General features: G+C 41.6%; 1 protein-coding gene across 2 annotated transcripts in view; it reads left to right on the forward strand.

Annotated features, from left to right (window-relative positions):
• The window catches only part of PDE6D (phosphodiesterase 6D), a 61,736-nt gene that overhangs the window by 25,417 nt on the left and 8,386 nt on the right, over nucleotides 1–27,933 (forward strand). For both annotated transcript variants that reach the window (XM_033958022.1, XM_033958023.1), the window contains exon 2: nucleotides 20,301–20,389. In XM_033958022.1, coding sequence (XP_033813913.1) covers nucleotides 20,301–20,389 — 89 coding nt within the window. The remainder of the gene's footprint in view (nucleotides 1–20,300; nucleotides 20,390–27,933) is intronic.

Consider the following 27,933-nt stretch of genomic DNA (forward strand, 5'->3'; position numbering starts at 1 on the left):
GATTTTGTAGCCCAAATGCATGAACCTCCATTTTTTTAGCATTAAATTTTAGCTGCTAAATTCTAGACCATTGTCAAGCTTCACTAAATCCCTTCTCTTGTTATGCACACCCTCAGGGGTGTTGATCTTATAGCAAATTTTGGTAATATCTACGGAGAGGCAAACCTTAGCAGACAGCCCTTTGTAATATTGCTTACAATAAATGGTCATGGTCTCCAACATGGACAATTTCCTTCCATACTTCTTCAGAGAGGGACAGACCATTATGCATAATAATCTGTAAGCGATAGGTTTAAATGTAATTCAAGTTTATAAAGAACCTTTGATGCGTCTGGTTTTGGTGGACAAAATTGTTCCTAAAGTAGCATTTTGTATTGCTTGCTGTATTTGTGTAATTACTAGCAGCCATACTCTATAAATGGCACTCTATTTGGCACTTCTAGGCGCCCTAATCGTAGCCAGTTAGCAATGCCCAAGTTTGGGATCTGTGCCAAATTGACCACGCTGGTTTTCAGCTGATCAAAAAAAAAATTAAGAAATTGAAGAGTTAGATGGCAAACTCTTAGGAAGCCTAGCTATGCCTAAGGACATCTAATGATGCCTGTTTAACCCCCCCCCATAGGCATGGTTATGGGTAGAAAATGGGCATGGTTGACTTAAGCATCCAACGTAGGCGCTGCTAAACCAGGCAAATGAAAAGCTGGCTTAATGGAGTGGTGCCTAAGTCCACTTAGGTGTCGCTAGACTTGATTCTATAAACGGCATCTTTTTTTTTTTTTTTTTTTTATACAACTGTGCCATATATAGAATCTGGCCCTACTTGATTTTTTCTCGTTTGTAACCTAATTCAGTAGATTTTTTCTTGTTTTGCAAATTCTGTTGCTTCCTTCTATGGTCTAAGGTTAATTTATTTGACTAATCATTCAACAGCTTAAGATACCAAAGCAATTCACAAGCATACACCTAGGCCCCAATTCTATAAAGGGCGCCTAAGTCATGCCTAAAGTGAAGTGTTCTTTATGCGTCCACTCTAAGTAGTTAATGAGCCAATTAAGGGTCTTAACAAGCGATAATTGGTACTTAGGCATCCAAAGGATGTAGACACCACTTTGTAGATGGACGCCCATGTTAAAACTCGCACCTAACTCAATAGGTGTGGGCAATGACTCAATTTGGGCATCTTTTGATTCATTTACATAACACTGAGCGACCTAGGGCATCCATATCATGCCTATATTGTAGGCGAATGAAAACCAGGTCTACTTTTGAACTTAGTTTGAGCTTCAAATAGATCTGAGTTCTATGGACGGAACTTAGGCACTCTTTGAACGTCTTTCCGGAGCTTAGGCATAGTTTGGATGTCCTTAATGCGATCTGCTAAATAGCTCTCTGGGTTTTTATTTTTGCTTTATTAAGTTCAAAATACATTTAATAAGGCACCACATAAACGGGGCACATCAAAACAGATATATTGCATGCAAAACCTATTTTTGTGGACAAACAGCAATGCTATTTGCTAATTAGAGGAAAAGATCCATTAACTAAAGCACAGCACATGAAAAACATAGCTTTAGTTTCTTGCTAAAAAGCTACCCTTTTTTTCTCACTAAACAGTGCTCCAATCAGCTCATTCTTGTAAGCAAAGAAAGGACATGACAAAAATATATAGATTGCATACATTACTTAAAGCTCCTTTTATCAAGGTGCGCTACGGGGGTTAGCGTGTCGGACATTTCATCACGTGCTAACCCCCACGGCAGCCTAAAATCCTAACACCTCGTCAATGGAGGCGTTAGGTACTAGTGCGGCAGGCGGTTTAACGTGTGGTATTCCGCGCTTAAACCGCGCCTTTGTGAAAGGACCTCTTAATTTGCAAAAGCTTAAAAAATAAAAAAAACTAGATACAGACCTTAGCATGGCTTCTACTTCATTGCAAATGGAGGTTTGCAGCTGCACAATGGTGACCTCATTGTGAGATCATCAAGTTGCACTTGCAAGGTAGAATGCCACAATTAAAATATGTACTGGGGAGCTGGTTGGGACTTGAACTTATGACTTCTGGAAGAGGAGCACAGGGCTTTTATTTATTGAGCTATAGCAGTTTCCAGGCAGGTGTCTCTGACTGCCCTGTGATATGATAGCTTAGTTACCCAGAGAGCTATTTAGCAGATTGCATTAAGGACATCCAAACTGTGCCTAAGTTCCATCCATAGAACTCAGGTCTATCGGAAGTCTAAACTATGCTCAAAAGTAGGCTTCCTTACAATGCCTATAAGACCTAATTTTACAATTGTTATGCAGCTTGCTAGCTCACTCTGTAGCACACTGGTTAAACCTATACCCTTCTATCCTAATGTTGTTGGTTCGAATCACAGTCATTCTGATGGAAGAGAAATACCGTAAATAAAAACATTAAACAGATTCAATTCCTAGTATTACAATTGTAATGAAAAACAGCATAAAATCGCCATTCTAATAACATAATAATAAAATATTATATACTTCTGCCTCCGTATTCGCTATTTCAGCATTCGTGGTTTTGATTATTCACGGTTTTTAGCTTGCTGGCTGGCTCCCCTCCCCCCCTAAATTACATCAGCTTGCATAGAGAAATCGCTGATTCCCAGCACTTTCTTCACCGTATTTTGCTTCTCCTTCAGGAACAGACCAGGTCTCCCACCATGTAATTCAAGGTTTCACTATATTCACGATGATTTTTAATAGAAAACAGCGAATAACATATGAAAAAGTTATTTGTTTTTTCTGTTATTTGCGGTTCTGTTAATCCCCTATCACAGTGAATATGGAGGGAGAAGTGTAACATTAAGGACATTGTTTGGGTGTCTAAATCTCACCTAAAACCTGATTCTCTAAAGGACGCCTAAACAGTGCTGAACTCTGCCTAGTGTGATTCTACAAAGGACGCCTAACTTTAGACGCATTTTGCAGAATCGGGGCCAAACTGACTAGAAACATAAGCAAAGCAATAAAGGATTTACCTGTACTATTATTCAAAAGAAAATACAAGCAGGATAAGCATACAGAGCATGGACATGGTGCATGAAAAGCTCTCTCAGCCTCTCTGGATATCTCTGCATCTCATGTAGTCTAGATTAGAATATCTGTGCATGTGATTGTGTATCAATGCATATATGTTCATGATTGCACGTGTATGTGTGTCTAGAAAATGATGGAAAATAAAGGCCATATGGCTTTTCAGTTTTGAGTTGACCATCCATAAAACTAAGCAGTTCTACAACCCTTCCTCTCATTTAGAGACAGCTTTCATCATAAGCCTTAAAAGTTTGAACCGATCCAAATAAACAAAGAAGTATGAAAGTAAACATCCAGTTTCAAATTCCTACCCTTAAGAGCTCACAAGAAGTCCAATGAATACAGGGAATGTGTTAAACCACAATATACATGATGTTATCCTTTAACAGCAAAGATTAACAAAGCTGCCACTGGTTAAGATTTGCTATTTCTTCTGAAATAGAGACATCTTAATATATGTTGTGATTTACATTTATTGCAGAATCTTAAATCTCTTAGGTAGAAAATGGTATGTACATAAGACTAGAAAAATCTTCCTCTAGTGCTGTTTGTACTCTTTCCAAAGGAAGTGTTAGGAATGTAGTTGGAGTCCCTGCAGTTCAAGAAAGTGCAAACATGAAATGCTTTAGGGATTAATGCATTACGTAGAGCAATCCCCATTGAGAATTTAATGAAGGAAAACAGTATGAAGAATTGGAAAGGTGATAATGAGACTTGCATGTCTGTTAGTAGCTCTAGCCTCTCTTTACGTTTCAAAAAAAGGCTATTTAGATACTCATATCCATAGAAACATGATAATAGTTAAGACCTAACTCATCTGATGAGACAGTTGATCTCTTGTTCATATTTTTACATGCCCTAGGTAAGTTAATTTATTTTAAATATAAAATTATTGAGATTAACACACACAAAAATTTAACAATTACCATAAATCTTAAAAATCATTTTAATGATTTATATAAATACAACCAACATAAGAATTGCCATACTAGGACAGAACGAAGGTCCATCAAGCCCAGTATCCTGATTCCAACAATGGTCAACGCAGGTCTCAAGTACCAAGAATATCTTATGAACATTGTTTATTAGGATTTATTAACCATCTTTTCAGTGCAATAGGTGAGACATTCTAAACAAGTGAGTAGTGTCCCCATGGCCGCATGCCATCTGCAGAAGGAATCCAGTTCGGATTTTTCTCTGTGCCTCTTCTGAATCAGTACTCCACTGAGTTCCTTAGCTCCACCTACAATTTTTTCCTGCTGCATGCATGCCTGCAGGAGTGTGTTTGTTCTGCTCTCCACATTTTATTATTTTAATTGATATTTAGTTCTTAGGGGGGAATCTTGTGGGTGGAGCATTTCTTCAGCTTTGCCTGCATTGAGATCACACAGACTTCAGTCTGTAGCTAACAGGCCAATTCCCAGTGGGTACCTGATAGCCAGCCTTCTAGTTTTCTTTGGAATTCAGGGCCGTCCCTGAAGTTGTCTCTGAAGTTTAAGCAGGGGTTGAGCGCAGGCTGTTAGGTGCCCTTAGGCTCGGCAGTGTCTCACAGGGTGCCGGCTGCACCCTTTCACCTCCGTCCATCAATCCGCAGGGATGGAGGTGCAGTCAGGCATAAGGTCTGACTAGCAGCCTGAAGATCAGTTTTGCAAAAGCATTCCCAGCATGAGGCAGTGATTCTCAGATCCAGCTACTGTAAGAGAGCTGAGACAGGCTGCAGCACAGATCCATAAACAGGTCACAGTGAGTATAGGCTGTCCCAACCTGTGAGGTGAATCAGGGGAGGTCTGAAAAGTAGAGTTTTCAAGGTTTCTGCATGTCTCCCCCCCCTATGTTCCCTCACCTGGAAAACCCTAAAATCGCCGTTTAATGTTTCTAAGTATGAAAAAAAAAATATGATTTGGGTGTGAATTTCATAGCGGTGGCCATCTTAGATTTTTAGCAATCTTTTTTTCAAAAGCTCCCTGCTTCTCCAAAACTGCAATTTTTGCCTCAAATCTTTGGGGATGGAGTCCTTAGGCTCTCCTAATGTGAATTCTTGCCAGGATTGTGCAAATTAGCCGAGAGGGGTGGCAGCATAGAACTGAGCCTCTCCCCTAGTCAAGCAGGTGATAAATGCTTGGCTAGCTCGGTGAAGCAGATTTCTTTATTTTTGAGGCTCAGCATGGCTGATGGTTCCGTACTCATGGCTGCAGTCCCTCCGTAGCCTTCGAAACGCAAAACACAGTGACCCATGCTTTATGCCAGTAGGTTTTAAATATTACCTATAGATACAGCAGACTCCCTAGAAGCTTACTGAGAAACCCATAAAAACATAAGAACATATGCATTGTCATACTGGGACAGACCAATAGTCCATCAAGGCCAGTATCCTGTTTCCAACCAAGGCCATTCCAGGGCACAAGTTCTTGGCAAGATCCCAAAAAATAAAACGGATTTTACGTTGCTTATCCTAGAAATAAGCATTGGATTTTCCCAAGTCTATCTGAAGAATGGCTTTTGGACTTTTCCCTTGGGAAATTATCCAAACCTTTTTTAAACTTTATTAAGCTAACTTTGCCACATTCTCATTCAACAAATTTAATTACATGTTGAGTGAAGAAATATTTTCTCAAGCTTGTTTTAAACTTATTACTTGGTAGTTTCATTGCATGCCCCCTAGGCCTAGTATTTTTTTGGAAAGGGTAAACAAGTGATTCACATCTATCTGTTTCACTCCATTCAGTATTTTATAGACCTCTCATATCTCCCCACAACCACCTCTTCTAAGCTGGAGCCTTTAGCCTTTCCTCATAGGGAAGTCGTCCCATCCCCTTTATCATTTTTGTTGCATTTCAAATTTTGCTATGTCTTTTTTGAGATTCAGTGACCAGACCTACACACAGTTTTTGAGGTATGCAAAGGCATTATAGAATTCTCATCATTGTTTTCCATTCCTTTCCTAGGATTCTATTTGCTGCCTTAACCAAGCAGAGGTTTCAATATATCATAGAGACATGAAGGCAGATAAGGGCCAAATGGCCCATCCGCAGTAACAATTATCTGTTCCTCCCTCTAAGAGATCCTACGTGACTATCCAGACTTTCTTGAAATCAGACACAGTGATGACACCTAGATCCTTTTCTTGGGCTGTGACCCCTAATGTGGAACCTTTCATCACATAGCTATATTTGGGTTCTTCTTTCCCATATGCATCACTTTGCACTTTTTCATGTTGCCATTTGGTTGTCCTGTCTCGTAAGGTCATCTTGCATTTTTCAAAATCCTCTTGCGATTTAATAACTGTTTCAATAGCAAATTAATTATCTCACTAGTTAATCCCATTTCTTTTTTTAAAAAAACATATGTCTATTGAAAGTGAAAAGGGTCACACTCGAACAGTATGTATACTTGGAAAAGTACAAGCACAGCCAAAGACAGAGAAATGTCAACATAAGCAGTAAAGCCTCCAAAAGAGCCACCTAAGCAGGAGACCCCAATATACAGAACAAAATGATCAACTGAGTTTGACGCCCATGGCAAATGCTAAAACTGAGAAAAGGACAGCAAGTAGAGTGCCCTTCCACTATTTTTGGAAATACCCCTAAGACAGCCATACACTCTGCACTCCATCAAACGCACACTCTCAACCACATCATGCACACCAGCCGAAAACCCTATCCCCCCACCCACCCTTCCCCCCCAACTCCGAGGTACCAAAGGAACTGCCAAATCCAGCGAAGAGCGAGCATCAGGCAGAAGAAGAGGGGAACAGCCTTCCCTTCCGTGTCAAGGGGGCACCAGGTCTCTCAGCCGTTCCCACGGAGACCTAGCATAGGACCGAATCTCAAATTAGGCCAGCTCCCGAAGTCTACTCTTCCACTGGGGCACTGGTGGTACATCCTCTGACATCCAATAAGTCGGAATCAGTTTCTTAACTAGGAGGATGGCATTATAAAAGAAATGGAATTGGGGAACTGTAAATCCCCATTCTAGAAAGCCCACAGGAGGGTCCCAAAGTCCCAATCGATGGGGCGACAGACGACCTGCTCCAGAAGGGAGAGCACTCAAGGAAGGAATGAAGGTAAGTTGATCCTATTTCTAATCATTTATAAATATGTTAAAATCAGCAATCCCTTCACAAACCCATCAAAAGGCATAGTTTTCTCATGCAGAAGACATTTTAATTTACACTAATAATTCAGAAATTGACAAAGTAGTAAATGAATCACAGTGCAGTAGAAGAAGGGATGAGTAAATATAATTGTCTCTTAGCTGGATCTACTGTAATGAAGAGAGATCTATCTAAATGTGTTACAGAGAACATTCCATGCAAGATTTTACCCAGTGGGGCTCTGTGTGTTTACATGCAAGGAGCCTGCCAGGGGAGACCATCCTCTCTAAGGCACTTTTCTTTCACCTGTTCATTGAATGTTTATAAGACTCTTGGATTACCTGCTTCCTCTTTCCCAGCAGAGATCTTGATGTAAGTTTTGTGTTGCTGACCACCATAAGGGAAAGGAAATGACAGTGTTACTATGCTAATTAGGAATCGGAACTGAGAGTTAATGTTAAGGTGCAATGAGGGTAAATGTGAAGTTGTTACAAAAACTTACTATCCTGCAGAATTTAAATAAAAGGGTAAAGCATGCAGAGCATGGCTAATGGAATTATTTCCATCCCCTTTATAAGGACGGAGAATGGAATGCTATTCAAACATTCCACTGGTTTAGGGATGGAGATTGGTTGTTCAGCATCTTTAAATAAGAAAATAAAAACCAGTTCCCTTATGGCTTTCAGGGCCGAATTCTCTAAAGTAACCATGCATTTAACGATGGTGCTATTGTGCTGAGAATCGCCTGTAAAACAAAATTTTTTTTTTACCATGGTGTCTGAGCATAGAGAATCTGGCTCTCGGTTTCGCCATTGAGAGGTGGTGTTTAGCGAAGAAGGGGTGGACAGAAGTATTTTTCTTTTTATCCCAGGACAAACAGGCAGCATATTCTCGACATATGGGTGACGTCATCCACGGAGGCCCGACGCAGACAGCTTTTCAAGCAAACTTGATTGAAGATTCAAGTTTGCTGTGCTGCACCACGCATGTGTGTGCCTTCCTGCTCCACTAGAGGGCGCATCCCCTCCTCGTGGTCTCCAGTTCAATAGTTTCCGCGGAGCCAGAAAGACACTGTTCTTGGTAGCTCCGTCCCAACGTGCCTTCTAGCACCGCGGCTTTGTTATTTTTCGAACGGAGTCGCTGTGCGTCTTTTTGTTTGATTGTTTTCACGTAGTTTCGCGTTTTTTCCGATGTCCGGGGGCTCCCGGGTCGTCGTGGCCTTGATTACCCCTAACCCCATGTTTTTCCCTTACTTGGCTTTTCCTTTCTTTTCATCTGGAGAACAACAATTTTGTAACTTTTACCCTCCTTTTTTTCTTTCCACATGTACCAGAGTATGTTTGTTTTGTCAGTTTGTTTTTTCCCCTTTTTTTAAAAAAAAACTGTATATTTTATATTTTATTGTCAATCGCTTAGTATGTAATAAGCGATTCATCAAATTTGATTAAACTTGAAACTTGAACTTGATTGGCTGCGGCCTTTTCTTTTTGCTTATGTCCCGGCCTTTGTCCGGATTTAAGAAGTGCACCCGGTGTGATCGGCTGCTGTCGATCACCGATCCTCATCGGTGGTGCATTTTGTGCCTGGGGGCCGACCATCCTACCGACTCCTGCCCCAGGTGCACTACTTTTCAGGCTCGTGCTCTGTGCCGCTGGTGGGCCCGTATGGCGGACCTTTTTGCCGCGAAGCAGCTCTCGGCCTCGGCTTCGGCCCCAGCCTTGACCTCGGCCCCGCCTCGGATGTCCTCGACCTCGAAGATCTCGACCTCAAAGTCCTCGGCTCCGGGTAAGTCCCCTCTTCCTTCTTCAGGTTCGACGCCAGCGAAGAACTCTTCCTAGGGGGTTCCGGCCATGCAAGGAGGGGGTACCCTGCCCTTGGCCCCGACTAAGTCCTCCAAGCTTCGGGGCGTGCAAACACCACGCGGGAATACTAGATGTCGAGGTCGCCCTCGGTGGAGTGCACTACAGCGCCCGATATGCCTTCGATGCTGTCGGTGCCTGTTTTCCAGGACATGCTCCGCGCCATGATATCCTCGGAGCTCTCCTCGGCATTGGCCCACCTGCAACCGGCCTTGACCTCGCATGCACCGCACCAGCCTGAGCCTCGCGTCGAGGCCCCTCAGGGCAAGGTGTGCCTTTCCCGGCGTCTCTCATCTACCAATTCCTCACCTCGGGCCTCGAGACGTTCCTTGCCCTCGGGGCGCCGGGAGGCGAAGCACCGGTCAAAGCCTGCTTTGACCCCATCCCGGCGGCTGGCCAAGCGTGCCCAGGATTCCCCCCGAGACGGGGTCGTCCCCCGGCGATGCGTGCTGCAGGGCCCCTCCGGGTTTTGGAGTTGTCTCTCTCCAATCCCCGGTTGCTTTTGACTCCTCCTCGGTCCGGGAAAGGAAAGGTTTTCCATACCTTTTATCCATCTTGTCGCTCTTTTCTGAACCCTCTCGAGTATCGCCATGTCCTTCTTAAGGTACGGCGACCAGTATTGAATGCAGTACTCCAGTTGTGGGTGCACCATCGCCCAATACAATGGCAAGATAACTTTCTTCGTTCTGGTTGTAATACCTTTCTTGATGATACCTAGCATTCTGTTCGCCTTCTTAGGTACAGTTTAGAAAATAATTCATGAAAAGTTGGGCATGTCCAAGCTTAATGCAAGATAGGTTCCAAGAATGCTGACACCATGTCAGAAGGCCACAAGGCTCCAGTGCTGTCAGGAGAACTTGGAGATGCTCTGTGAAGACCAGGTGAATTATTTTCATCATTTGGTGACTGGAGATGAGACTTGGGTCTATCAGAGAGATCCTGAGTCCAAAATGAAGTCAATACAGTAGAAGCACAATTCATCCCCCACCCCAAAAAGTTAAAGACATAAAAATCTGCAGGTAAAGTCATGGCAACTGTCTTTTGGGATAATGGACTTTTGCTTCTGGAATTCATGCTGCACAAGACAACCATAATGGGGGAGAATTATGCCAGCACAGTGATTGCTTTGCAGGAGTCTATCGCGACAATCACAGGCTGCCATCCGAGAATGGGGGTTTCAGCAGCTGAACCATCCACCCTACAGTCCCTTGGAAGAAGACTGGCCCTATACCATAGACGTGGACTTATGACCCCCAAGGAACCCCCGAATAAAGAAGATGGGGGATCATCGTAGGCGACTCCATTATACGTCACATGGACAGCCACACCGCAGGAGGAAGAGAGGACAGAATCGTCACCTGTCTGCCTGGAGTAAGAGTGAAGGATGTGGCCAACAGGATCTCCAGGATCATAGCGCAGGGGGAGAGGACACTGCTGTGCTCATCCACGTGGGAACTAATGATGTGAGCGGGCAGAAGTATGACAGGGAAGAGATGAAGGGCCAGCTCCGCTCACTCGGAAGACAACTGAAGATCAGGGAGGTGAAGATGGCCTTCTCCGAGATCCTCCCAGTACCAAGAGCGGATGGAAAGAGACAAGGGGAATTGCAAGCGATCAAACGCCTGGATGAGACGATGGTGCAAAGAAGAAGGCTTTGACTTCATGTGCAACTGGATGGCGTTCTGGGGAAAAAGCAAGTACTACAGAAAGGATGGACTACACCTCAACAAGGAAGAGTATTGGCAGGCAACATGAAGAAGGCCATTGAGAAGGCTTTAAACTAATAGATAGGGGAAAGCCGACAGTCGACCACTAGTCGATGGCACGGACGACAGGATGCCCCAACGAAGGAACCATTGGCTACTACTCATACACAGGAGAGGATGACCACACAGCAAACAAGGGAGACAACACAGGAGCGGTTAAGGATACCGTGAAAGAAACTGTAGGGACAGCAAAGAATAGAAAGTCCAAAAAGGTAACACGAAGAGAACTCAAATGTATATATACGAATGCTAGAAGTCTAGGAAACAAAATGGGGAAACTAAAGACAATAGCAAGACATGATAAATTGGAAATCATTGGCATAACAGAAACATGGTGGACTGAAGAAAACAAATGGAACACAGTACTACAGGGATACAAACTATATAGAAGAGATCGAGTAGGGCAGAAAGGTGGAGGTATTGCCCTATATGTTCAGGAAGGAGTAGAATCTGTTGGAGTTGCTACGACAGAAATGAAAGAGAAGCTGGAGTCCCTCTGGATCACGATTCTAGGCCAAAACGGTGCAGACACGAAAATTGGCCTTTATTATCGTCCCCCAGGACAGGCGGAGGAAACTGACTCAGAAATGATAGAGGAAATCAAACAAGAATGCAAGATGGACAATGTAATAATATTGGGAGACTTCAATTTCCCGAGGATAGACTGGAAATTAGGAACCTCCAACTGCGGCAAGGAGGCCAAGTTCCTGGAGGCGCTAGGGGATTGCTTCCTGGAACAAATGGTAAAAGAGCCGACAAGAGGCAACACCACCATGGACTTGGTCCTAAATGGCCTCACGGGACCGACAAAAGAAGTAGAAGTCACGGTCCCGCTGGGGATGAGCAATCACAATTGTGATCAATTTTAAACTTGACATCAGGAAAGGGAAACGTGCCAAAACCTTAACCACAACCTTAAACTTTAAAAAGGGTAAATACGATCACATGAGAGCCATGGTAGAACAACGACTCAAGAAAAAGGTGGACAAACTTGAAACGGTAAACCAGGCATGGTCCCTACTGAAAAATACTATCACAGAAGCACAAAATCTCCACATTCCGGGGATTTCCAAAGAAGGGAGAACCAAAAGGTAAGGGAGAACCGGCATGTCTTACCAGACAGGAGAAGGAAGCCATAAAAGAAAAGAAAGACTCTTTCAAAAAATGGAAACGCATGAAAACAACCGAAGCTTGGAACAAACATAGAGATGATCAGAAGAAATGTCACAAGGCGGTGAGGGATGCCAAAAAGGACTATGAGGAAAAAATAGTGCAAAAGGCCAAAAACTTCAAGCCCTTCTTTAGATACGTGAAAGGGAAAAAACCCGCAAAAGAGGCAGTGGGATCCCTGGACGACCAGGGAAGAAAAGGGTACATCAAGGAAGATAAACAAATTGCAGACAAACTAAATTCCTTCTTTGCATCCGTCTTTATGAAGGAGGACACCACAACAATACCAGAAGCAGTGAAAGTGTTTAGAGGAGTAATAGAAGACAGCCTCACCACAGTTGAAGTGGACTTGGACCAGATACACTACCAGATCGCCAATTTAAATTGACAAATCCCCTGGACCGGATGGAATTCACCTGAGAGTCTTAAAGGAATTGAAGGTTGAAATCGTAGAGTTATTGCAAAAACTTGCCAACCTGACAATCAGAACTGGACAGATACCAGATGACTGGAAGATAGCAAATGTCACGCCAATTTTCAAAAAAGGATCGAGAGGAGAACCGGGCAACTATAGACCTGTGAGCCTTACGTCTGTCCCTGGAAAGATGGTTGAAGCACTGATCAAGGAAAGCATAGTCCAGCACTTGGATACACATGACTTACTGAAACCCAGTCAACATGGCTTCAGGAAAGGGAAATAATGTTTAACGAATTTACTTCAATTTTTTGAGACCGTGAATGAACAAATTGATAGCGGAAAGCCGGTGGACATAATATATTTGGACTTCCAGAAAGCGTTCAACAAAGTTCCACATGAAAGACTTCTCAGGAAACTACAAAACCATGGAATAGAGGGAGATATGCAAAGATGGATAGGCAAATGGCTGGAAAACAGATAGGCATAAATGGGAAGTTCTCAGACTGGGAGAAAGTGACTAGTGGTGTACCCCAGGGCTCAGTACTTGGGCCAATCCTATTTAATATTTATATCAATGATATGGAAGAAGGAATATCCAGTGAGATCATCAAGTTTGCAGACGACACAAAGCTATGCCGGGCAATCAGATCGCAGGAGGATAGCGAGGAACTCCAGAGCGACGTATCAGTTAGAGAAATGGGCAGAGCAATGGCAGATGAAGTTCAACGTGGAGAAATGCAAAGTAATGCATTTAGGCAGTAAGAATAATGAACACGAGTATAGAATGTCAGGCACAACTCTGGGAAAGAGCGAACAAGAAAAGGATCTGGGTGTACTGGTAGATAGGACCCTGAAGCTGTCAGCACAATGTGCGGCGGCAGCAAAGAAAGCAAATAGGATGTTGGGCATGATAAAGAGGGTAATCATGAGTAGATCAGAGAGGGTCATAATGCCGCTTTATAAAGCAATGGGCAGACCCCACTTGGAATAATGCGTCCAACATTGGTCCCCCAACCTAAAGAAGGATATAAAACTGCTGGAGAGGGTGCAGAGGCAAGCAACAAAGCTAGTAATGGGTATGGAGAAACTGGAATACGAAGATCGACTTACGAGACTGGGATTGTTCTCCCTTGAGAAAAGGAGACTGCGAGGGGATATGATCGAGACCTTCAAAATACTGAAAGGAATTGACAAAATAGAGCAGAAAAAACTATTTACATTGTCCAATTGGACACGTACAAGAGGACACGAAATGAAGCTGAGGGGAGACACATTCAAGACGAATATCAGGAAGTTCTGCTTCACGCAGAGAGTGGTGGACACCTGGAATGCTCTCCCCGACAAGGTTATTGCGGAATCGACCATCCTAGGATTTAAAAGCAAACTAGATGCACATCTCCTTATGAGAGGCATAGAAGGATATGGGTGACTACAAATTATCAAAAAAATAACCAACAAATATTCAGAATAAAGCTGCTAATAGTGGAAGGAAACAGGCTGAAAGGCAAGTAACTAACATGGAGAAAAAGACCTCAGTGTTTCAAGGAAACAACCAAGAAACTATATGTTCAGTTATAAACTGCCATACAAAACACATCCCAGGTCAAAAAACTCCATGGAAAAGATTCATAAAGATACAGTTTAAAATACACAAGTTAAAACTGCAAAAAAACAGCAAAAAACTGTAAAAACTTGCACTTATCTTCCATTCATCTTCCACAAGCAGTGGAAATAAATATCTGTTGCTCCAATACGGAACCAGACACACTTTTCAAAGAATGAACTCAGTATTACTTGCCTTTCAGCCTGTTTCCTTCCACTATTAGCAGCTTTATTCTGAATATTTGTTGGTTATTTTTTTGATTTTTTTGGATATTCAGCTTGTATACTTTTTGACTACAAATTATGCCAGGTGTACACCTGGGAGAGCCTCCGCATGTGCGAATTGCCGGACTTGATGGACCGAAGGTCTGATCCGGAGATGGCGCTTCTTATGTTCTTATGTTATTTCCTCTCTGTGGACAGCGGTTTTCAAGTGATAAAGACGTCAAGGAAGTTGTGACATCCTGGTTTGAAAGTCAATTGGAAGAATTCTTTTCAAAGGGGTTTAAGTCATTGCAGGGAAAGTGGACAAAGTGTATGGAGCTATCAGGGGACTATACTGAGAAAAGTTTAAAATTTTTTGTTTTTCTTATTGAAGTAGTTAAATTATTGAATGCTCCTCGTAGTTAAGCAGTTTTGGCTGTGTACTGTAGATAATTCTAAGAGTTGCTACCGGAAAATTCCCTGGTGGGCACCAGGGTTTCTTGTTTTCTTATCATTCTGATCTTGCATGAGTATTAGCACACTGAGGTGCTCTTAGAAGACTTAGATGGAGCATGCCTTAAAGCGGTGTCATGTGAATATTTTAAATTTCTCTGTCATGGGGATACAACCCATTGTTCTGGGCTGATCTAGTAGGACCCAAAGAGAGGAAATTAGCAGGAATGAAAATTTCACCCTTTTTTTAAATCAAAATCAGTCTGTCCTGACTTGGTATTATTTTAAAAATCTTTTTTTTTTTTAGCCTGATACCAAGGAAAAAGGAGAAACGGAGTGAAGAAAGGAAGAAAGGAGTTGTTTTTAGAGTTCAGTCCTTTGTGTGAGCATCTAAATCTCATGCAGAGCTAAAAAGTGTTTACATTAATGGCTCCTAGTGAGCTTCTCTTATAAGAGAACAACTCTCTCTTGTGCATTGTTTGGGTGAGGGAGCTACTTCTATTAACTGATGGCTATCATTTTCATAACCAGCTGTACTTTGAAGAAAATCCTTCAGCGTGATCAGTGAAAATAAAAACCTTTTCTGATTAAGAACAGTTCAGTATTCTTTCTACATGTACACCAGCCACCTACAATTATAATTGTTAGGCTGATGGAGAGTTAATCACCTCCCAAGAGAACTATTACTCTTAAACCACAGCTGTGACTCAGACTGACAGCTAGGCATATCCTACTCTATTTGTCATTTAAATATCTACATGGCAATTAAGTTTCAACACAATTGTTAGAAAGAATAACAAAGTTAAATGCTCACCTTTTAGCAAAAGCTAAACAAGTTATTTCTTCTAGAAGTGCCTCATTGCTTGTTTATAAAATCCAGCCATCCAGTTGGTCAGGAAGTTCTACTGTAGTATCTGAGCATGATGCCATTGAAGGAAAGCTCTGGGGCTAGGGAGAAAGCAGCTTTAACAGTTTTTTAGCAAATGGATTCCCTGAAAATAAGACAGATTAATTTGTGCTCCTCTCCTCCCCCCCAATTGTTTCTCCCACCTCCCCCCCAATGTGCAGAATCTTTCCTCGCCTCTCACCCATCCCCTTGTGCAGCAGCTCCGAGGCTTCCAAAAAGAGCAGCAGCACTCTGAATGGGCTGCTTCACAGCCTTCCCCGCTGGGCTGGGCCATCCCTCTGCAGCGTCTTTCTATCCCTCCCTCCCAGCCCTCAGTGCAGTGGAACCCCACCAACCCTCCTACCGTGAGCCTGACATACCTCGACTCTGAAACCTCCAAAACAGCGGCAGTGCTGCTTCGTGGCCTTCCCCACCAGGGCCTTTCCTCTGCTGCATGATGTCATCAGTGACGCAGCAGAGGGAAGGCCCCGGATTTTGATGTATACACATACCAGAAATATAAAGGGTTGTCTGCACCCTTGGGGTGCCAGCCATTAACTGCTCAGAGGGATTTCCCTTCTCAGAGCGAGGTCCTGGGGCAGCCGGTAGTCCGGCAGGATCAGGAGGTCCTGACTGAAGAGAAATGGGATGATATAGAGTCAGATTCCACACTCAGTGGATGAGTCTGGGTCTCAGTTTGGGGCAAACAACCAGGATTCAGTGGCAGCCCTAGATCAGAGAGAGGATCTGACTGCACAAACTTTTCAAGCTGGTGGCTTTGAGGTCATTACAGTTTTTCTATGGGAGTTAGACCTGGAGTCCTGACTGGTGTCTGCTGCGCAGCTTTCTCTGTTATACAGTACCAAGTCACAGTTTACGTGCTTCCCTTTGCACCCTGAGGTTACCAAGATGATAATGGAGCACTGGGAAATGCCAGAGAGTCCTCTAACTGGGGTCAGGGCGATGATGAAATTATATCCCATGGCCACTGAGTTTCAACAGCTATACACACCTCCTAAGGCAGATTCTCTGGTGGTGCAGGTTACAAAGAGAACTTCTCTGCCTAGCAAAAGAGAAGCAGTCCTGAAGGATCGCAGGGTTGACCTGGTCCTCAAGTCAATTTGAAGCATTGGCCTTGGGCCTTAAAGTGGTGACTTTGGCGTCCTTTGCAGTGCAAGCCTGCCATAAGATGCTATGCTAGACTCCGGTTGCCGTGGAGGCCATTTCCCCCCTGGTGGTACTGGCCAGGGTGGATTATGTGGCTGATGCTATTTACTACATGCTCAGTCAAAGTTTATTCAAAATTTGACACATTGACTATACGTAGTTTCAAGGCAGTTTACATTTAAAATGAGCATGTAGCCTTACAAAAATCAAACACAACATAATGACTTACTGGAAACAATAGGGTAGGTAGGGAGAACTACAATATTGATTAGAAAAGAAGCAATTAGGGCAAGAATAATAGATAGGATAAAATGAAAAAGCAAATAAAAGTAAAAATGTCATGAGTAAAGTCTCATCTTACTCTATCGCGGCCCTCAGAATGCAATGGGCAAGAGATTAGTTTTGAAAGCTACTTTGAGCAGACTTCTTTTTAAGGGTCAGATGATCTTTGGAAAGGGCCTGGACAACCTGATGATTAGTGTGATGGATAGTCGTCCAAAGTCCTTGCCAGACAGTAAACCACGAGGCTTGGGGAGTTCCAGCTGTGGTCCCTTTCGCAGCTACAGGAAACCGAGTTAGTGGTCTGCAGGGCCCACATCCCAAAGGACCTTTCAAGGATCTAAACAAAGGTTTAGTAGTTCCAGGACTGCTTCCACATCTGGCTCTCACCCAGCAGCGAATTCTAAGAAGTCCCAATGACGCCAGATCAACCTTCGAACTTCCCCCATATAGGAGGAAGACTTTCTGGGAGTTCTGGGAGACTTAGGCATAGATTTCCACAGATAAATGGGTATTGGACATCATATGAGAAGGATACAAGCTAGAGCTCAGTTGGCCCCTCAGGGCAGTTTGCCTGGACTCTCTGACAAGGCGACCGGAGAAGGCTGCCAAAGTCAGAACCACTTTGCATAGACTTGAGATAAAAACAGACTGTTACAAACTGGATCTATAGATCCAGTTCCGGATGCAGACTCAGGCTCTGGGAGATATTCTGTATATGTAATCGTGCCCAAGAAAGATTCAGATGATTGGAGACCAATCCTGTGTTGTGTGTCGCTCTTCTAAGATATAGGCAGTCGTCCAGGAGACCGTGCTGGACCATTGCCACTAAAAATGATACCAGGGGAGGGGCCTTTGTGCGGCTGCGGGCTTCCCAGCACCAGACGCACCTATGTGTAGAGGAAGAAAAACCAAGAAGAGAAAAATTCTGAACCAAATTTTTTTTTTCCTTGGTTTTTCCTCCTCTACTACAGGTGGGTACGTCTTATGGTCCGAAAAATACGTGTTATTTTTTGTTTAAAACTTTTATAAATCTCTTTAAAAAAATTTTTTTTTTTTAACGTATTAACATAGGAAACAACTTGAAATTATAGGATGGGCTTCTAGAGGTGAGCTTTGTCCCTCAAAAGGAAGGATTAGGTACTTACCTCGATAATCCTCTTTCCTGTAGAACATACAATTCCTTACGGATGGGTTCTATACCCCAACTCACAAGCTGGATTACAGCCAATCACAGAGCGGCGCAACCAGGCAGGAAGCGCAAAGTTTGCGCTCCACCGCCATTAAAAAAGGTACCGCAGGGGGGTGCACAGTGCATTTGGTCCATAAGATGTACCCCCTTTACCACCCCCTTTTTGGGGGTGGAAAAAGTGTGTCTTATTGTCTGAAAAAAATACAGTATATTGAGTTTGAGGTGACCTGATAACACTGGTAGTGTGCACTTCCATGCACAGGGACCTGGGTTTAATTCTCAGCTCAGATCTTCCACTGCTGAAGATACTGGGATACAGGTCTGGAGATACTGCAGAGGCAGCAAGAGAATGAGTCATGACCCAGTAGCCACATTTATAGCCTATGCTGCAGGGTTCTGGATATAGTTCTGCTGCCAGGCCCCTTTGCAGAGGCTGCGCCTGTGGTGAGTAGAGATGGCAAATAAAAGAAGGAAAGGCCGCAGGTAGTTGTAATTAAGAGGCTGATGGTTTCAAATCCCAAACTTTGTTCCAGTTTGAGCTGGAAACCAAAAGGAGCAGAAAGGAACTTTAGTTCTACAAAACAAAAAAAGAAGTTATATATTTTTGCTAAAAGTGAAGAGCTGCTGGGACACACTAACTCAGGAAGTTCACACATGAGCAAGAAGAATTTCAAGATTTCAGAAACATGATGAACTTCATTTCACACCACCAGCTGATCCTTTTATCTCAAAACAAATTTCTATAAAAATTTTAAAACAGTGTTTTGTTGAACTAGCTAGTAGAGAATGTCACAGGGATAAAATTTGTCCCCGTGAGCTCGTCCACGTCCTGCAAATTGTCAGATCCCATCCGCACAAGCCTCAAATAGTTATGATTTTATACTGAACTTATTTTATTAAAGTATAAAAAGAGACAATATTCTGTACAATTGTCATTTTATAATCACAAATAATACAGAGCAACAAGGATCAGCAAAACCCCTGTCTCCCCTCCCTTTCACAAATATCCCCTCCACTATTGTGAAAACTGAACTACAGCAAGCTAACAGAATACTTCATTCACACCTGGCAGGAATAGTGTTAGGGGAGAGCAACTAGGGCAACTGCCCCCTGGTCAGAGAGAAAGCCCTAAGCCAGCTGGAAGCTAAAGAAGCACAGCCTGGACTTTGCGGTCCCCAGTTATGTCTAATACCAGCTCTAGCAGGATGCATATTTCAAATCTGAAATATTCTAATCACAAAATATAAAATAAATTATCTTTTTTCTATCTGTTGTCTGGTAATTTTATTCTTCAAATCACATTGGTCTTGGGCTTTGGTTTTGGGTTCCTTCTGTCTTCATCGTGGCATGGCTGGCTCCTCAAGGTAAAATAGGTGCAAGAGGAGCTGGGAAGGAGATTGTGAGTCTGACACGGGCGCAATTTTTTTACCACAGGAGCAAGATTTTTCACCGCTCCCACAGGATGGTAAAAAGTCTTGTCCCCATTCCTGTAAGTAAACCATTTGCAAATGTCTCCATTCCTGCGGATTTACTATGGTGAGCAATGTTTACCGCAGTAAACGGTCCCCGTGTCATTCTCTACTAGCTAGTACTCATGCTATAGGAAAAAACCCCGCATTGTATTGGCTTGAATGCCACCTGCTGGCCAATCTAATAATAGCATTGAGTGTAACAGAGGAGCTAGTTCAGGACTTAGCTTTGAATCATGTGAAATGTCTTGTCAGTTGCTGGGTGCTCTCCTCCTTATTACCATGTCACCTCTCTTCTGCTCAACTGCAGACTTGATGCTCTGAAACACCAAGTACAAGGACCCCATGCACTGACTATATATATTCTAACTAGGATAAGACCAGTAATAAAAATAGTGGATCCCACATGTTACAGTGAAGACAAGCAGCGATCTATAGTATCATGGCAATTACTTTTAGCAAGGATGTCAAGATGATCATTATGGTGATATATCAAGGGATTGTAATAACATTCATCAGCATCACAGATCACATGTTCATATAACTTGTCTGCTTGTGTGACTAGTAAAATGCCTTTTTCCAGAAAATAATTTGGCTTTTTTTATACCACTGCGCCTTTTTTGCACTAGATGTTAGTCTCTAACTTTAAAATGCGCCAGTTCTCCTTCCTTAACTATTTCCCATTCAGAAACTGGATGAACCTTCGGGATGCAGAAACGGGAAAGATCCTCTGGCAAGGAACAGAAGATTTGTCTGTGCCAGGTGTGGAACATGAAGGTATGGTATCATAATGGCAGCTGCATGTGTGTAAGTGAATTTCAGTGGGATAGACACGGAGCAGGGGCTTTCTGGTGAGCTTCCGGACAAGTCACTTAAACTCTCCATTGCCCTAGATACAAAACTATGTAGTACGTGTGTGTGTATATCTATCTATCTATACTTCTCCCTCCATATTCACGGTTTCAGCAATCGCAGTTTTGATTATTCACATTTTTTAACTTGCATCAGCTGCATCAGCTTGCATAGAGAAATCGCTGATTCCAAGCATTTACGGAGGAAATTTGCCGATTCACTGTGTTTTGCCTCTCCTTCAGGAACAGGCCAGGTCTCCCACCATGCTATTCGTGGTTTCACCATATTCACAATGATTTTTAATAGAAAACCACGAATAACATGAAAAAGTTATTCGCGGTTTTTCTGTAATCGCAGTTCTGTTAATCCCCTATCACAGCGAATACAGAGGGAGAAGTGTACATATATTTAATATGATTGTAGCCACAGAAAGGCAGTATATCGAGTTCTGTCCTCTTTCTGGCCGAGAGCAAACATATGATTGCAAACATGACAACTGTCACTTCAGTATATAGTAACCTAGAGGGAAAAGGGAAGGGATTTTTGATTTAGCTCTTTTCTGAAATAGCTTATAGCAAGGTGCAGTAGGTATTTTTCAGTCCCCAGAGGACTTGCAATTTAATTTTCTACGTGAAGCAGTGGGGTGTTAAGTGACTTCCCTGATTCTAGGCTGCTCACTTATTTTTCGCTGTTTAAACCAAAGAAAAATGTTAAGTTTTTGAAAGATGTTTCTTTTGTGTTTTTCTGCTCATGGACATGGCAGTAATATTTGATAAAAGCATTAATGCTTTGCTTTCCAATAAGGTGGTTATCAAATGGATTACATTTTCTTCATATCCAAACCCTGATTGTGCTTGTTTTATATATCCCTACAACATTACTGATCTGCTCCTGAGGAAACACTGCAACTGTACAGTGAAAACGCAGACTTACTCTTTCAGATTTTAAGGTTTGTCAGCAGACAGCAGAGTGTGTCTGTGTTAGCTGGGCAGCAGCTCTGTAGAGTCAAAGTGCCCTCTGCTGGTGATAGCAGAATGTTGCAGTATTAGCCTGGCAGCAGCTGTAAAGGGCTAGCAATGGGAAGAATAGTCCAAATCATAGTTGCCTGATGCTAGAGTTTGCATTAGGAGTCAGCACCCAAGAAAAGACCTGGGTGTCATTGTAGATACTATGCTAAATTTTTTTACCCAGAATGTGGCGGTAGCAAAAAAGCAAGTGATGCTAGGATGATAAATAAGACCAAGAATATTATAATGCCTCCGAATCGCTTCATAGTGCGACATCACCTTGAGTATTGCGTCCAGTTCTGGTTGCTGTTTCTCAAAAAACTATATAGTGGAATTAGAAAAGGTTCAAAGAAGAGCAGCCAAAATGATAAGAGGATGGAGTGCCTTGTGTGTGAGGAAATGCTCTTCAGCCTGAAAAAGAGGCAGCTGAGGGGGGATACGATAAAGGTCTACTAAGTCCTGTGTGTATAGAATGGGTAAAAGTGAATCTATTTTTCACTCTTTCTAAAAGTACAAAGACCAGGGGACGCTCAGTGAAGTTGCATGGAAAAACAAACAAATAGGAGGAAGTATTTTTTTTCACTCAAATAATAGTTATGCTCTGGAACATGTTGCCAGAGGATGTAGTAACAGCAATTAGCGTATCTGGGATTAACATTTAGACAAGTTCCTGGAGGAAAAGTCCATAATCTGCTATTGAGATAGACTTGGGGGAAGCCACTGCTTGCCCTGGGATCACTAGCATGGAATGTTGCTACTATTTGGGTTTGTGTCAGGTAGTTATGACCTGGATTGGTCACTGCTGGAATTGGGATACTGGGCTGACTCAATATGGTTATTCTTATATATTATTGATATAAATCACAGCAAATAGGCACAGGATACCTCAATTCAGACTTTAATTCCCTCTCACCCCTGACCTGATCTGTGATTTCTAAGCTCTTGAGCCAATTAGGAGGCTACAAATTTAATTAGGGCATCTCCATTAGCCAGTAATTAGCTTAGATCCATAGAGGGTAACCAACTAATAATTAAAAAAAAAATAATAAAAACTAAATATTAGCCTAGCCTAACATATAGCTAGCAATTTTAGGGGACTTTACATGTTTCAACTCTTTTAGAAATTAAGAAATCACCAAGATGGGGACTATCAAGTCTTTTGCAGTGTCACAACTGGTGAAATGTCATGCATGTACTCGGTGTAATCTCTGGAAGTTAGAATAGCAGACTTGGAGGAGCTGAGGCAGATGGAGAGGTTTATAGGGACGTAATAGAGAAGTCCCATCTCCAGTCTGGCAACTCTGTGCTGCCATGGAGGAAAGGGGAGCCAATTCCTGGAGGATGGCCTTCATCTTAACCAAGGTGAAATCGGGCTGCTTGCATCAGCATTTAAGGAGGAGACAGATAAACATTTAAACTAGAAACTGGCAAAGAGCATGGTTCTGAACAAGGTATCTTTAAAAGATCTCACCAAAACAGAGAAGATAAGGCAATAGAGACCATAGTGGATCAGGTGTCTTTTAAATGCAGAGCAGACAGATTGTAAAGATTGCAAATTATCACTGTCAACTGCTGAGCAAGTTGTAAATAGGAATGACAAACAGTGTTTGAAATGCCTGTATACAAATGCCAGAAGCTTAAGAAACAAGATGGGAGCATTAGAATATATTGCGCTAAATGAAACATAGATATAATAGGTATCTCTGAGACCTGGTGGAAGGAAGGTAATGGAACCAGGGTATAAATTTATAGTGCAATAATATGGTGGATCAAATTGGTGGAGGGGTAGCCTTTTAACATACATAACATAACTTTATTCTTCTATACTGCCATAATCAAACAATTTCTAAGCGGTTTACTAAGAAGAAGGCTGGACAATCAGCAAAATACAATTAATTAAAATACAATTTCCAAAAATATTCAATGTAAAATTTTGATTAACAGCAATATTCTTATTTAGGAAATAAATTTGTCAAACAATGCTAACTTAATTACTTTTCGAAATGCACCATAAGACAGCATAACTCCACCAATACAATTACCCCACCAGGACTGCTGCTTACTTGCTTGAAATGTAAGAGTCCTATCCAAAAAAGTCTTGTATCTGCAGCCAGTAATTTTTGGATAAGCAAATAAATTGGAATTCCTAGTTATCCTTGTTGGACTGTATAACACTGGAGATAAAAGATAATTTGGGGCAACTCCCCAAACCAGCTTAAAACAGATGCAAGAAAATTTGAATAGCACTCATGCCTCCACCGGGAGCCAATGTAGTAGTCGGTAATAAGGACTAATATAGTCATTTTTCTACAGCCCAAATATCAATCGGACAGCCATATTCTGTACTATTCTCAATTTTCGCAAGATTTTCTTTGGAGCTCCCAAATAAACAATATTACAGTAATCCAGTATGGATAAAACTAGTGCCTGCACTAATAATCTAAAAGATAGAGGGTAAAAATATTTTTGATGGTCTTTACCACTAAATTTGTTTAAACAAAGCGATGGTCTAGTTATTTTATTTTTTGGGCTGGCCTGAAAGATTTTTGCCTTTTCTGTATTGAGTTTCAATTTAAAATTGATTGTCCATTTCTCTATCTCGGTCATGATATAGGAAATTTGTTTTAAAATATCATTAGTTCGATCATTTAAAGGAATTAAAATAGAAATATCGTCAGTATATATATAAAAGTTTAGATTTCAATTTTGCAATAGATGTCCTAGAGATGAAACATAAATATTAAATAGCGTAGGAGATAACGGGGAGCCCTGAGGTACCCCGGATGGATTACTCCAAGAGTGGGAGTTTTTACCATCACAAACCACTTGGTATGATCTTTTTGTCAAGAAACTCTGAAACCAATTCCACACTTTTCCTGAAAGTCCCATTGCATCTAAGCAGTTCAACATTATTTCATGGTCCACTAAATCAAAAGCACTACTAAAATCCAACTGCAAGATTAAGGCGCTAGTACCTTTGCTAAAAAGACCATGGAGATAGTCAAGGATTGAGGCTAAAACTGTCTCTGTACTAAAACCTTTTCTAAATCCTGACTGATGTTCATTAAGGATATTAAATTTATCCAGATAATTCACCAATTCTAAATTAATCAGTCCTTCCAATAATTTGGTAAACAGAAGAATGCTCTCTATAGGCCTGTAATTGATGCCTTCTGGACTTTTGGATAGGTGTTATCAAAATATGTCCCATTTTCATCGTAGAATAATCCATTAGTAAGTATAGCAGATAACCAATTAAATAGAGTTACTTTAAAATTGAGTGTAGCAGCTTTCATAATCTTCGAGGGACATTCGTCCAGCAAACAATTTGATTTAGTGTGTTTATTAAACAGATTTAAAAATTGATGCCAATTTGGACTCTCGAAGTGGTCCCAAAACATCCACTCTGGAGTCATTTTCTTGATATCTGGGATGGAATTCAAAATCACCTATAGGGGAAGGTATAGTTGCTTTTAAATCAAGAATTTTATATTATATTAAGGACCTTAAATCGAAAAGACTAAAAATTCTAGAAGGGAAAAGGATAGTGATAGGAATGTACTACCATCTAACTGGTCAGGTGAACAGAGATGTTATCAGAAATTAGGGAGGCTAACAAACTGGGTAACACAATAATAATGTTTGATTTCAATTATCCCAATATTGACTGGATAAATTTATCGTTGGGGCATGCTAGGGAGAAATTAAATGAATTCTTTGCTTGGGTCTTCACTGAAGAAGATATGGGTGAAATACCAGTGCCAGAAAAGGTATTCAATGCTGATGAGTCAGAGAAACGGAAACAAATCTCTGTAAACCTGGAAGATATAATGGGATTATTTGACAAATTGAAGTGTAGCAAATCACCTGGACTAGATGGTATATAGTATATTGTGTATGTGTTTGCTGTGACCCGCTTTGTATAAAGCGGGATACAAATTAATAAACTACTGTATATCCCAGAGTACTGATAAAATTGACAAATGAATCTTGTAATTTATCTTTAAAATCCAGCATGATACCGGAAAACAAGAGGGTGGCTGATGTAACGCCAACCTTTAAAAAAGTGTTCCAGAGGTATTCAGGGAATTATAGACCACTGAGCCTGACATTTGTGCTGGGCAAAATGATACAGATTATCATAAAGAACAAAATGACAGAACATATACATAAGTATGGATTTAGTCCAGGGAAATCTTGCCTCACCAACTACTACATTTCTATGAAAGGGTGACTAAACATGTGGATAAAGGTGAGCCGATTAGATTGTGTATCTGGATTTCCAAAAGGCATTAACAAATTACTCATGAAAGACTTCTGAGGAAATCAGAAAGTCATGGGATAATCCTATTGCAGATTAAGAACTGATGAAAAGATTAAAAAAAAAAAGGGTAGGGTTAAATGTTCTATGACCTTTAATAGAAAAGGGTAGATAGGGGAGTTCTGAATACAGTCAAAAATACCTCTCTGTCAGAGGTATTTTTGACTGTATTCAGATTGGTGTCTCTGCATCCTACGTACAGTATATCTAGATAGGGGAGTTCCACATAGGGGTCTGTGCTGGGACAGCTGCTTTTTAACATATTTATCAACGATCTAGAGATGGGAATAATTAGTGAGGTAGTTAAATTTGCTGATGACATAAACAGGGCCCATGGGGAAATGGGTGACTTGCTCCTTTCAAAGGTGAGGAGAAAATAAACCCAAACAACTAGTCATCTGACTAAAGTCGGTTTCTGCAGGGCTGCATTGTGTTCCACTTAGAAATTTTTAAATGAATAAAAAGAGGTAAGTCTCCAATTAAACGGAAGCTCTGGAATGAGGGGTATCGGATGAAGGTGAAGTGGGATAGACTCAGGAGTACCCTGAGGAAATACTTCACAGAAAGGGTGCTGAATTCATGGAATGGTAGAGATGAAACTGTATCTGAATTTAAGACAGCTTGGGACAAGTACTTAGGATCTCTAAGGAGAGTAGATGGACAGACTGGGTAGGCCATATGGTCTTTATCAGCCTTCATTTTTCTGTGTTCTGTTTTTTTCAGTTTCTAGCTGCTAAGGCTGTTTACCTGTTGAATTAATGATTCTGATATTAAGAGTGGAGATGCTGGGGGGAATGTTGCTAAAAGGTTCTAAACTATTTTTTTTTTTTTTTAGTTCAAATATTTTATTGATTTTAATGTACAATAAGTACCGAAAGAGAAATGTTAACAAGGCAAGATACAGACATATAAATGAAATTCATACAATAATATCCACGTGATACAACAAGCTGATCTAAGCCTATATATAGAAGAGGAATGTCGACACAACACGCAGCCATAGTTGCTAGAGCGTTCAAGGTACAGAGAGACAACGTGACTATAGACCAAAACCAGATCTAAACATGAGCCATTACGTGTGAGAGTTTCTGTTGTGGAACACAGTTCTTATCTCAATAACTGAATGCCATCATTCGATATTGCAAAAGGTGTGGACCGGGCTCCAAATCTTATTTTATTTTAAAAAAACAAATTCTGTTCAGATGGGGGATTATGTTAAGGAATTGTTTGTATGGGAACATCTGGAAGAAGAAGGAGGTATTGTAAGGGCAACAACTATTTTATAAGGAAAATAAGGGAAAAGGAGGAGGAAAAGAAGGCCACTTTGGTTCTCAAAAGTAGTAGCTGGAAAGGTAAGGAAAAAGATTACAGAAGCTTTCATAAACTACTAAAGATCTTAGAAAGAAGAAGACTGGCAAAAATTTCTGGAAAAGTTGAGAGAGCATATATGTAAATGGAAGAATGGTAAAATAAGGGGACAAGACATTTTTTAGTATATTAGCAATGGAAGGAAGTGCAAAAGTGGCATTGTGAGACTCAAAGGAATATATAGAAACTGATAATGATAAGGCTGAATTGTTCTGTGTTCACAGCTGAAGTGCCAGGAGCAGGACTGCAGAATACAAAAGCAAATAGGACTGATCAATTTTCAGAGGATTGTGTTTGTGGGGAGTTTGCTATACTAAAGGTGGACAAAGCGATGGGGCCGGATGGTGTACATTCGAGGGTACTGAGGAACTTAGGGAAGTTCTGACAGCTCCGCTGGCTGACCTTTTCAATGCTTCTCTAGAGTTGGGAGTGGTTCAGGTAGATTGGAGAAGGGCAGATGTGGTCCCTCTCCAAAAGTAGAAGTAGGGAACTATAGGCCAGTAAGTCTGACTTGTGTGGTAAGTAAATTAATGGTAATGCTTTTAAAAGAGAGAATATTGCAGTTTCTAGAATCCAGTGGATTACAGGACCCGAGGCAGGTCTTGTCAGACAAGTCTAATTAATTTCTTTGACTGGGTGACCAGAGAATTGGATAGAGGCAGTGCACTAGATTTTAGCAAAGCCTTTGACAGTGTCCCAATAAATAAACTGAGTGCTTTCAGTATGGGCCCCAAAGTGACGGACTTGGTCAGGAGCTGGGTGAGTGGAAGGTG

Source organism: Geotrypetes seraphini, chromosome 9, assembly GCF_902459505.1.
Source record: "Geotrypetes seraphini chromosome 9, aGeoSer1.1, whole genome shotgun sequence".
NCBI classification, from domain to species: Eukaryota; Metazoa; Chordata; class Amphibia; order Gymnophiona; family Dermophiidae; genus Geotrypetes; species Geotrypetes seraphini.